This window comes from Panthera pardus, unplaced genomic scaffold (assembly GCF_024362965.1).
Source record: "Panthera pardus isolate Hobbes unplaced genomic scaffold, ASM2436296v1 HiC_scaffold_16, whole genome shotgun sequence".
NCBI classification, from domain to species: domain Eukaryota; kingdom Metazoa; phylum Chordata; class Mammalia; order Carnivora; family Felidae; genus Panthera; species Panthera pardus.
Window position 1 is genome coordinate 65,703,921 of NW_026526721.1, and position 13,108 is coordinate 65,717,028.

Below are 13,108 nucleotides of genomic sequence, written 5' to 3' on the forward strand. Positions count from 1 at the left end.
AATTTTCACAGAGAAAGGGAAACTGACCTAGTCTAAGAAGGGTAGAATCTTAAAAGGCAGAGATAGGAGAAGATAGTCCAAGTAGAGGGAACAACATGATCATGAACTTGGAGGCAGGAATGAAGACAAGCAGTCCACTTTGAGAGAACTGGGGAGATCTTTAAGGAGAACACTGGGAGATAACTGGACAGGTATATTGGAACCAATTGTGTGGTTTCCTGATTGCTGGCTAATCAGAGGTAATAGAGCCTATGGGTAAGTGTCTATGACCCTGGGTAGGAAAAAAAGGGTCCCAATGGACGCTAAACTCCTTAAGAGAAAAAAAATGTCCACCAAATAAATACTTTCCTCTATAATTTACTTGGTATGTAAGCACAGAATATCAAAACTGGCAAAGCTTTTAGAGAAACTCTAGTTCAAATTCTTTATTTTAAAAATGAAGAAAAGTTCAGAGAGATGAAATGAATATTTGTATGAACACTGGAAGCATACCTAAAAAATACTTAAAGATGATGCCAGAGTGAGAAATCATCCTAAGAAATAAAAGCAGCAACAGGATCATCTTTGACCAAGAAAGGCAGAGTCTCTCCAGAATTCCAATAACACAATGAGTAAGAACAGTTTCAGGAACCCAAATTAAATAATTTCCTATAAAGTGAGTGGGAAGCTTTCTGGTCTTTACATGTATGGATACTGGTCTTGTATGAACCAGGGGGACTGAGTCACAGTAATTACTAGATTATTGTAAAGGGTTTTGGTGTTTGTTTTTTTTTTTTTCATGTTACAGTCATGCACTTAAATGACTTTTAGGTTAAATTTTCAACCCCCAACTAGCCTTTAAAAGGTAAGAGACGTCTTTTGTTAGTGCTTGCTGGAATGATGGGAGACCAATGGAAAGCATTGCCATTATGAGTCTTAGCAGGGAACCTGTCTCCTAGGCCTTACTTGTCAGACAGTGAGTTCCATGGGACAGGCAGGAACAAGATGTAGAGGGGAACACCTGTGGGAAACAAAAGTAAACATTGTATTAAGAATAATTAAATTAATAAAATGGACATTCTCCAACCCACCTTAGTCACCAAATGTTTAATGCACCGTGGCCCCACGCAGCCAGAGGGAGAGTTTTAATAAGCACCAGACTCCCCGAAACTAGATGTCCTGAATCCAACACAGTCGATGTAAAGTGCCAGTCCTTTGAGGTTGGGAAGACTGCTGCTTGTGCAGCCTTTTTGGGGGATGAAAGTTGAGAAGAGGTCAACCTTGGCATTCTTAAGCAAATGTGTTGGTTTTTTTTTTTTTTTTGCCTTAAGAAAAACAGGTTTGGGGCGCCTGGGTGGCTCAGTCAGTTAAGCATCTGACTTTGGCTCAGGTCATGATCTTGCGGTTTGTGACTTTGAGCCTGGCATCGGGCTCCGTGCTGACAGCTCAGAGCCTGAAGCCTGCTTCAGATTCTGTCTCCTTCTCTCTCTCTGCCTCTCCCCCACTTGTGCTCTGTCTCTCTGTCTCTCAAAAATAAATAAATGTAAAAAAAAATGTAAAAAAAACCAGGTTTATTTATTTATTCAATAACATACAATTCACCCACTTAAACTTTATAATTCAGTAATTTTTAATATATTCACAGATATGTGCAGCATCACCAATTTTAGGGTAATTTCATTACCTCAGGGGGAAAAAAAACATCTGGTGAGAATGAAATGTAGACTTACCATCTGATCCAGCAATTCCAATTCTGTGTATATGCCCCAAAGAATTGAACTTAGGGACCTGAACCCATTATTTGTATCCTCATGTTCATAGCAGGCAAAAGGTAGAAGCAACTCAAGAGTCCATCACCAGATATAAACAAACATGGTGTATGCATACGATGGAATATTAATCAGCCTTATAAAGGGATGAAAAACTGACTCATGGTACAACATGGATGAACCTTGAAGATATCATGCTAAGTGAAAGAAGCTAATCATGAAATGACAAATATTGTGTGATTCCACTCATGTGAGTGACCTAGAGTAGTCAAACTCATAGAGACAGAAGTAGAATGGTGGTTACCAGGCGTTGTGGGAAAGGGAGAGAAGAATAAGGAGTTATTGTTTAATGGGTATTGAGTCTCAATTGGGGAAGATGAAAAAGTTCTGGAGAGGGATGATGGTGATGGATGCACAAAAGTGTGAGTGTGCTTAATGCTACAGAATCGTATAACTTAAAAATGGCTAAAGTGGTAAATTTTGTTGTGTACATTTTACCACAGTTTTTTTTAAAGATGGGGCCATCATGAAGAGGCCCTTGAGAGAAAAAGCGTTTCTAGCCCATCTCCAGCACAACTAAAGTTCACGTGCAGAGAGAGGGTGAGCTGCAGCAACAGAGAGGCTTCTTGCCTCTACTTGTGAGCCGTGCAACCAACACACTACTTGCTCCCTAGCATGTTTCCTTATCTGGGAAATGGGAATAATGAAGCAGCATGGCTCTGATAGTTATTGAACTTTCTTGAAATGTAAAATTCCTTTAGACCACTATAGTATATACTCACCAACATAAATGGTATAAAACATAAAAGAAAATATATAAGTAAAAACAATGGAAGAAATCCCATACTCTTTAGCTGTCTATCACCGCCTAGTCCTCATTTCCCCTCCCCACCAACCCTTCACCTGAAGAAACCATTAATATACTTTCTCTCTCTATAGATTTCCCTATTCTGGGATTCCTTATGAATGAAATCATAAAATGTGTGGTCTTTTGTGAATGGGATTTTTTGTCTTTTTTGCCTTTAACTAAGCTACCTCTGATTGTGAAACACTGCATTTCCATGGTGGGAACCCTGGAGATGTAGGCAAGCCCTGGGCAGGGCATTTGGGATTGTTAAGAATGAAACTGAAAGTCCTAAAATTAAAGCAGTTTTAAAAGTTTTTCTTATTATAAAATCATATATTTATTGTAAAAATCTCAAAGAATATTGAATAGAAAAAATAGCAAAATAAAAATCAGCTCTACTCACAACACCCAGAAATAACCATCAACAATTTTTTTAAAAGTTTATTTATTTATTTTGGGAGCGAGAAAGAGAACGTGAGCAGGGGAGGGGCAGAGAGAGAGGGAGAGAGAGAGAATCCCAATCAGGCTCCACACTGTCAGCACAGAGCCCCATGCAGAACTTGATCCCACGAACCATGAAATCATGACCTCAGCCAGAATCAAGAGTCAGACAACCGACTGAATCACCCAGGCACCACTCACAGTCAGTGTTTTAATATTCTTTCAGACTTTTTGCTATGCATATAATACTCTCACATATACATATAATTTATTGTATTAAAATGTTTTTACATATTTTTCTGATTATAAAAATTAGAGATGTTTATTGTAAAGCTATTGAAACATCTTATAGATGCACCAAAATTTAGTTTCATAATTCTTATTGCTTGGCATTTAGCTTGTTAATGAACATATTTAAAAAGCTCTCCAGGTGAATGCAGTACATATGAGGGGAATCATCTTACTGTCAAGAATACCTGAACAAAAGGCTCCCGCCTTTTTATGGACCTGTGGGCCAGGGGGAGGGAGAGGGAGGGAAGGGATAGTAATGGAAAGGTATGGAGTCAAAGTGGAGTAAAGTGTCTCAACCAAGCCCAATAAAGAAGGCTCTATCTGGAGGCTTTTTGGTTAGGAATATAGATATGTACATGAGCATGGCTGGTTTGGGTGGGGAGAAAGAGGGCTGAGTCCTCGACTGTGACTTCTGCCAGAAAATTGCCATGCTTTGGCAATGCATCAAGTCTGGTGTGGGGAAGGCAGCTTCTACCTATGTAGCCAGACAGGCAAAGCCTTATAATTTCTTATGATGGGGTCTGAAATATCACACATAGGATGTTGGCCTGGGGCTGGATTCCTCAGTACATGATGACAAATTGCCAAAATTTGTCCCATATCCCTTCCCACCAGAGTATGTGAGAGTGACAGTTGAAATGGAAGTTTGTCAGGGACTCAGTAGGGAGGACTGAAAGGATTTCTTCTAGGATATATAAACTGACATCTGAGGGCAAGACACAGAGTTCAGCATGACTGGGCAACTGAATGAGCCCCAGAGAATCCTAAATAGGCTAAGCCAGGATCTGATGTAATGGGTCCCCTCCTTTTGGGAGATGTAACTGAGTCATCTCCATATCCACTAGACTGAGGGCTCTACTTTTAGAGTGAATCCTAAGCACATATCGTGTGAATGCTTGGCTCTGCTCTATGACCTCAGAAAGTTATGATAAATCTTCTAAATTTTGTTTAAAGTTTATTTATTTATTTTGAGAGAGGACAGAGAGAGAGCACAAGTGAGAGAGGGACAGAGAGAAAGATAGAGAGGGGAGAGAGAGAGAGAGAGAGAGAGAGAGAGAGAGAGAGAGAATCCCAAGCACACTCCACTCTGTCAGAGCAGAGCCCAACATGGGGCTTGAACTCATGAACTGTGAGATCATGACCTGAGTCAAGATCAAGAGTCGGACACTTAACTGACTGAGCTACCCAGGTGCCCCAAATATTCAAAATTTTAATTTTTTTCTTAGGAAATAATCTATTTTGGTTGATTCCTCTTGAGTTTCCTCTAAGCCCTTTTGATTATTTTCAACTTGCACTATTTCTCTGAGTAATGGGTTTTCTTAGTCCATTACCCACTGTGTATAGTGCTTGTATTAAATTTTCCTGCTTCAAGATTTAAATACTGTGAAATTTAACAGAGAATAAGCACTCTCTGGTTAGCTCATCCAAACCCTCATTATTTCATAAACTTTTATCGCATCTCCTTTTAGTCATAATTGTTTTGGCCTGGTCTATTCTTTTTTTAACCCGTAAAATGGATTATTCTCAAGCCCTTTGGCCACTCTATGTGGACTTTCCTGAGTTTCATTAAATTATTATTATTACTACTATTATTATTTTGAGTAACTATCATAGAGAAGAACTGTTGTAGGTTCTCAGAGAGGGACACAAAGTTGAATAACTTATGGTTCCTTATGAACCTACTATTCTCTTACCTTGGCCTACAGAATTAGCCCTTTGGGCCAAGTTTTTGGAGTGGAGATAGGACAGGACATTGCAGGTGGACAATCTATTCGCTAAGCCACAGGGATGTTTGACTCTTCAGTAATGAAGAGAAGAACTGATGGAAGTTAATTTCTTTAATTCTTTGTGTCATGGAAATAGATTCTCCACAAGAATAAGGGTGAGTGAACTTCAAGTTTCCAGCTTTTGCCTAGATTCTACCTCCCTATAATGAGTTCTAACACCAACTACCCAGAATTAGGCTAAACTTTACAGGTTAATGGCATAGTCCTCCACAAGACGGCCTTCACTTTAGATACCGGCTGTAAGTTCAGGGGTGCTCAGGCCAACTTTTAACCTGATGGCTACAAATTTTGGCGTTCCCACTATCCTCTCAGGTTTGATAATATTTTAGGATGACTTAGAGAATTCAAGAAAGTGCTATACTTATAGTTTTTATTATAGTAAAAGGATACAAAGCAAAATCAGCCAAAAGAAGAGACATGTAGGGCATGTTGGGAAGATCTCAAGCTCCCATCATCCTCAAGGACATATTGCCTTCCTGGACAACACGTCTATGTGTGATAATACACACAGCAGAGGAAAGCTTACTTGAGCTTTGGTGTCCAGAGTTTTAACTGGTATTTCATTATATAGCCATGATTGAATCATTACCATGTAGCTGAACTCAATCTCCAGACCTCTCCCTTTTCTAGAAGTTGAATTGATATCACATCACTTAAAACCCCAACCATCTGGGATAGCTAGCCTCCATCCTAAGACATCTCATTAGCATAAATGATCTAGGGGCCCATCATGACTCACCTTGCTAACAAAAACTATCACGTATGGTCTGAGGGACTGAGCATGAATAAGAAAGTCTCTCCTATTACTCCAAAAATTCCAGGGATTTAGAGATTACCTCTCAGGACCCAGTGGCAAAGGCCAGCCAAATTTTTTATTACACAGTCCCCTTGAGGTCTCTCCCTAAGCACCTCAACATTGGCCTCAAGGAGTCATGGTTTCTCCTCTACCCTGCAGGCCCTATGTTCACAACAGGTGCACTGCCTTCTGGTAGTACCTGCTCTCAGGCTGGCAGAACTAAGACATTACTCTGTAGCTAATTATTAGAGGTCAAGCAAATCCACACAAAATAGTCCAACATCTACACAGGAAATACTCATATGATAGCAGGGGGATCAGTATTCTGAATTTCCAATCTGGCTTCTTTTTCTTCCTCCTTTTGTAGAAGACAAAGAAAGTTGTGAGGTTTGGTTTTGCTAAAAAGTTTTGTCTTCAGAAATGTTAAGGGAATGTTAGGGAGAGCTTGGGCAAACCAGGCATTCCCATATGCTGTTGATGGCATTACTTTTTAGAGAGTAATTTGTAAGTAGCTAAATGAATGTAACAATAAATTGAGAGGGACTTCTGTTCATAAATTGCATTTAAAACTGAAAGTTGACACCACAAGACACTAGGTAAGAAAAACTAGATATGTATACATTTTCCAGAGAACCATCAACTCATCACTTTGAGATAGGGTCAAACACCTCCGTAGAGCTTCTGGAAGGAAGTAAAAGTGGCACCACCACCACCACCACCACCACAACCACCTCAACAGCATTCTGAGTCTATTTAAGAAGACAGGAAGAATGGGAGAAATGGTCAATAGTGGTCTTCTGATAATAGACTACAGTGATCATGGTGAGAGGTTTTGCCTTTCCTTGGGTGACAGAAGGATGAGTGCTTTCCCTTCCCCGAATCCAAGTGAGTGGGGATGCCAAGAGAATCATTAATAGAAATTAGGGACACCAGAAAGAAAGGGAGATAAACATTTCATTTCCAAATGAGGTCTGCTTAGGCATATACAGGTCTATTTTCCCCTGTGCCTACCTAATATGGGAAAAAGAATTGGAGAAAGTGTATAGCAGCTGGCTTTCCATGATGTAGTGTGGCAAGGACACTTGTTTGTCCTACGTATTGAGAGGATCCTACAGAAAGTATCTGTACTTGAATTATCTAGCCAGTACTCCATCCAAGAAGGTTACCTATTTGGAGAGCAATAGCCGTGGAATGAAGGACCCCAGTGGCCCTGTATTAGAAGCTAAGGTGGGGAATGAATAGAAGGTTGAGCTGGAGCCAGATCATCTTTGTCAGGGGAGCTATGCAGCAGAGAGGGAGGCTTCACCAGACCCCTTCAAAGAACTCAACATTTTGATGCCTGCCACACAAATAACATCAACTATCTGCCTGGCTTAGCCAGAGAAGCAGCACAGCCAAGATATTTAAAGTCAAGAGGCGTTTGCCTTTTACCTTGACTCCATTCCATTTCTATCATTGAAGGAGTTCCTAGGTCTCTCAAGGGAAGGTAGAGCTTTGAATCAGCTTTGAAGTTTTAAATGGACTGGAAATGTATGGAATTTTCTCAAGACACCCTTAAGATCCTGAAGTGTATTCAGTATAACATCATTAAAAGTGATGATTGTCAGGGCACCTGGGTGGCTCAGTTGGTTAAGCATCCAACTCTTGGTTTCCCCTCACGGTTCGTGGGATAAAGCCCCACATCAGGCTCTGTGCTGACAGCATGGAGCCTGCTTGGCATTCTCTCTCCTTCCTCTCTCTCTGCCCCTCCCCTGCTTGCACATGCTCTCTCTCTCTCTCAAAATAAATAAACATAAAAAAAAAGTGACAATTGGTAAAACAAAACTACTTCATGTTTATACTCTAACAAGAAGAGAGTCTTTAAAAAAATAAACCAATTACATGCACATTCCCTTTGATCCTGCAATTCCACAGTTAGGAGTTGAGATGACAGGTGTAGTAGGTAATAAATGACAAGTTATATATATAAGGATGGTTATTGCAGCATTATTTGTAATAGCAAAACCAACAGTTGTGAGAGAAACAACAGCAACAAAAACTAGAAACAACACAATGCTATCAGTAGGATACTGATTAAATCAATTGTCTCATAATCTCATATTTAAAACAAGATCTGTATGAATTGACATAAAACAGCTCCAAGATATTTTGTTAAATGAAAAAAGCAAGGGGCAGCACAATGTGCTGGTATACAAATTAAAAATGTTTCTGGAAGGATCCAAAAGAAACTTAAGAGTTATTTCTTTTGAAATGAATGACTGGGAGACTTATATTTCACTTGATAACTTTAGGTGCTATTTGAGTTTGTTTCTAAAGGCATATGGTAATTTTTTTTTAATGAAGAATTAAGTAAATAGGTTGTACAACAAGGTGAATGTACTTAATGTTACTGAACTGTACACTTGAAAATGGTCAAAATGGCAAGTTTTATGTTATGTATATTTTTCCACAATAAAAAAGTAAACAAATACATGTAAATTTATTTTAAATATAAGAAGTATCAAGAGGAAAATAAAGAGCTGCAGGAAGAGAGAGTGTGTGGGAGAGCTCTGAGGAGGCAGTAAAAACAAATTCAATGCCTTGTCTTGTGACTCTCATTGAAGCCTATTGCACATGAGGCCTACTGAGTCTTTTATGGGGGGGTTCAGAAAGAAGCCAGGACATGCATGTTTGTCTGGAATAAGTTGAGGAGGGCAGCCTGGTAATTTTTTATTTCCATCCGAGTTGTGATTAGACTCTGCACTGTTGTGTGAAATTAAAGAGCAGGAGGATTTATTGGGCAGTGTGACCAGTTTTCTACCTGAGTAACCAAGGGTTTGACTTGCACAGAGTTCCATGCAAAACCCGGGCTGGATTCTTGGTGGATGAGACACTGTCCTAGACCCATGGATGCTGAGAACATCAGAGCCTGAAAGGACCCTGGGTATGTCCACCTTTACTTGAGGACACTGAGACCCAGAGAATGACATGAACTGATCCAAATTGCATGGATGCTAAATGACTGAACTAGGATTGTACTTCCAGCCCTGGTCAAGTACTGTTTTTCTAAAAAAGTGACACCAGCACTGTGCTACTCATGGCTTGACTATCTTCACTCAGTTCTTCTTCCTGTTAATTACCCAACGTCTCCTCAGAATTGAGGGTCTGGAGTTTGGTCATTATTCTTTTGAAACACTGAAGGATTCCAGTTGCTAATACCTTATCTATAATGTTTTCACCTACATTCCATATGTGAGATTAGTGTATAGTTTTCTGGTTTTGTACTACTCTTTTTCACCAATTTGGGGATGTATGTTTTTTCATATTTTAGTATCTTAGAAATAAGGATGTGACTGACAGTTGCTGTTGGCAAGGCCTAAGTCATGACATAGCTGTCATTTTCTGTGCTTGTGCCTGTGTGAACTTGTCTGAGACCTTCCACTGCCATCTGCAGCAGGCGTAAGAAAGCTATGGCACTGGGGTGCCTGGATGGCTCAGTCAGTTGGGTGTCTGACTTCAACTCAGGTCATGATCTCACTGCTTGTGAGTTCAAGCCCTACATCGGGCTCTGTGCTGACAGCTCAGAGCCTGGAGCCTGCTTCACATTCTGTGTCTCCCTCTCTTTGCTGCCCACCCCCACTAACACTCTCTCTGTCTCAAAAATAAATATTAAAAAATTTTTTTTAAAAAAGCCATGGCATTAAACTTGTGAATGTGAACACCAGCATTTGGGAAAAAATAAAAATAAACAAACCCAGAGACACTCATAGACCTCCTTTTGGGAAAGGCAGTATTGCCAATACTTTTGATGGTATGGAGGACAATATTGTGTGGAAAAAAACAAAGATCAACAGTTTTGAATTGAAAACGATTCAGAAGAGCTTGAGTATGAGCATGAAGACCTTTTTTTTTTTTTTTTTATGAATGCACAAGACTGATAGAAGATAGTCTTTTAAAATAGGACTAAAGCAGTGCTTTCCATACACTTAAAATATAAACTGTAAGTGCTAAGAAAGTACTTTTTAATGGTACATAAAATAATGTGAATCTTATAATCATTTGCACCTATGTCAACAACATCAAGCTTTAAAGAATAGTCTCATTTTTTTCTCTTTAAATGAAGAGTCCCATTTTTTTTCTCTAGGCTTTGACTATTTAAATAACATCATAAATTTCTAAAGGTCAACTAACACTCAGCTATGAACTCATGTAATCCTGTGGGCTTTTCCAATGCAAGGTTTTTAAGTACCATTTTAAACATTTCTATCGTTTCTATGCTAAATGGCCTATTTATATTTTCCTTATTTCAGGATCCATGTTGGCAATCTGTATTTTTACTAGGAAATCACCCATTTTCCTTAGGATTCCAGTTTGTTGCCATATGTTTTTCTTATTATACTTTTAATTTCTCCTGTACTTGTCATCTTTTACAGAATTCATAATTTTATCTACTTTTGCACAGTTCTTCTTAATTAGGTCAGATATTTTGCAACGGAGGGCTTTTATATTTATTTGTGCTTTCTACCTCTTTTCTATTACTTTCATTTTAACTCTAATCTTGATTAATTCGCTCTTCCCAATTTTTTTTACTTTGTTGCTCTTTTTTCTAATTTCTTAAGATTAAAACAAACTTTATTTTTTATGTTTTCTTTAATAATGAAATCACTTAAGGTATATATTTTCTTCAGAGTACAGTTTCCACTGTGATGTTTGGGTTTTGGTAAAAAGCGTTCTCTTTTTCATTGCTTTATGAATACTGTATTTATAATTTTGTTTTGATTTCCTCTGTATATGGTTTTTAGTCTTCCTTACATTATTTATTGTCAACTTTATTGAATTAAGATGAGAGAATGTGGTTTTTAGAATCTGTTAAGTCTTTCTTTGTGGTCAAATATGAGTGATTTTTGTAAATTTTCTATGGGTACTCCAAAATGTTTTGTTGTTTGTTTGAGGGATATTAGACTCTATACAGAACTATTACATCAAGTTTATTGATTGTATTATTCAACTTGTATGTCATCCCATATTTGTTATATACCAGATTTGCCCAATTCTGAAATAAAGTATTAAACTCTATCACTATAAATGCATTTTATCAAATTCTTCTTGTATTTCTTCTAATTTTTTGCCTTATATATTTGGCTGTTATTTTGTTTGGATTATACACCTATCAAAAGTTGAGAAGTAACAGAAGTAAAACCAATGAATCATTGAAATAATAGAAGTTTATTGCACATACACCAAAGAGACAGTTTGCCAAAATATGAACTCAGACTCAGAGGTATATTGTTCTGAAGCAGCTTATGTAGTAAGAAAGCAGTGACTGTTTATTCTTCACAGAAATTGGTTATAATATTAGAATCTTCCTATATGATAGGGAATTGATCAGTGGTTACCTCAGATCAACCTTGGGAAACAGTTTAACTATTGCTTATGATTTCTGGAGGCACAAGCAAGAAATGACCCAGGTCACATTAGCATTGCAAAATAAGCTAAATTAAACTTTGTATGACTGACCTGGTTTTATCTGCACAGGGAATTTTCAAGGTTGGTCTTTGTTTTTTTAACAACTTACACATTGCTCAGCCTGTGGTTATCTACATATGTATTTTATCTACGTATCTATATCTGTCTTTATATTGACCTATTTATTCTAAGTTTTGTTATTCACTACCATTTCCTTCCTTATCATCTTGGGCTCTATTATTTGACTAGAGCCCCTTCTAAAGTATTTAGTGGGAAAACATAGGTGTTACTCTGTCTTCTTACATATCTGCAATCTTCTTTCACTGTGGAGACTGAATTATGTCTTGGCTGGTCATGGAGCTCTTGAGGTGCAGTCCTTTTCTGTCAGCCATCTGTAGACGTTAGTATTCCACTAACTTCTGACTGCTGGTGATGCAGATAAGAGATCTGATTCTGTTTTCTTTATAATAAGGCAACTTTCTATGTGGAAGTTTGTAAAAAAAATTTTTCCCCTTAGAGTTCAAAAATTTTACCAGTATATTCCTAAGTGTGTGTGTGTGTGTGTGTGTGTGTGTGTGTGTTCATCAGTTCAGCTTGGAACTTGCAGATCTCATTCAATCTGTAGACTTAGGTATTTCTTGGTCCAAGAAAATTTTCTCCTTTTATATGTTTATTGTCTTTCCTTCATATGTACTTTTTCTCCAATCACATTTCCTATACTGTATGCTAAGTCTCTTGGATCTATCCTTAAGTCTCCCGTCTTCTCTCTGATGATTTCAGTCACTTTTTATTTTTGCTCTGTGCTTCGAGATATTTTCTCCATTTGATCTTCTAGCCCACTAATTTAGGTCTCAAGAGTGATCATTCTCTCCTTTCATTTATGCAGTATTATTTTAAAAATCTTTTCTTTTTTTCTTCCATTTCCCATTGCTTCCCCCATTCCTTTCCTCCCCACTCTGGTTCCCACCTTTCTTCTCTCTTTCTCTCCCTCCCCCACCCCTTTCTCTTGTTAGTGCTAAAGGTCTTTCTTTTTTCTTGCACTTGTGTCTTCTTGGTATTTGTTCTGTCTGTTCCGGTTGATCTTCCTGTCTGCTATTGAGTCTCTTTGGGTATGTTGTTATTTCCTTTGTTGAATCAGTGGGGCTCAGGGCTATTTGTGGTGTCTTAACAGGCAGCAGTCATAGATATGGTGGAAAGCAAAGTGGTTTCCTCTCTTTGAGCTCATTGTGTAGAGATAAACTATTCATAAGACTTTTATTGAAGCAGGGAGGAAGATACCCTTTTCTCCCTGGTCTGATTCTCTCAGCCTCAGAGGCAGGGAAGACATAGCTCACCATTCAGTTCCTTCTTGTCTTTTGGGGACCTGGAAAAAGCCATACATCCATGTGGGGCTGAAATCAACCTTTACCCTTAGGATCCATAAGATCTTGGAAAGCCAAGTTTTCCCTGGATATGTTGGTTTGTTTTTGTCCTGAGCACTTCCAGTGATGGTCTGTCTTGTAGTCTTGGGAGGGGAATCCTGGCATCTTTCCCTCTCCAGGACTCATACAGTGCCCATAGCCTCACATTTATTCATACACCCATAGGTCTTAGCTGCCATTTGACAAAAGATTGTAGTTGCTAGTTGAAGAGAAGGCAACTGTACTCAAACTGCCATCTTCTTGGTGTTCTAGTCCTTAGGCACTTAGTAAGCCCTTAGAAGGTATGAATACCTCTTTGACCTCCATGTCTAATTCTGTGACCTACACATCAT

General features: G+C 38.5%; 1 protein-coding gene across 1 annotated transcript in view; it reads right to left on the reverse strand.

Annotated features, from left to right (window-relative positions):
• Positions 1–410: 410 nt before the first annotated feature.
• The window catches only part of LRRC58 (leucine rich repeat containing 58), a 46,609-nt gene continuing 33,911 nt past the window's right edge, over positions 411–13,108 (reverse strand). The window contains exon 4 of the mRNA XM_019448484.2: positions 411–1,000. Coding sequence (XP_019304029.1) covers positions 942–1,000 — 59 coding nt within the window. The 3' untranslated portion in view covers positions 411–941. The remainder of the gene's footprint in view (positions 1,001–13,108) is intronic.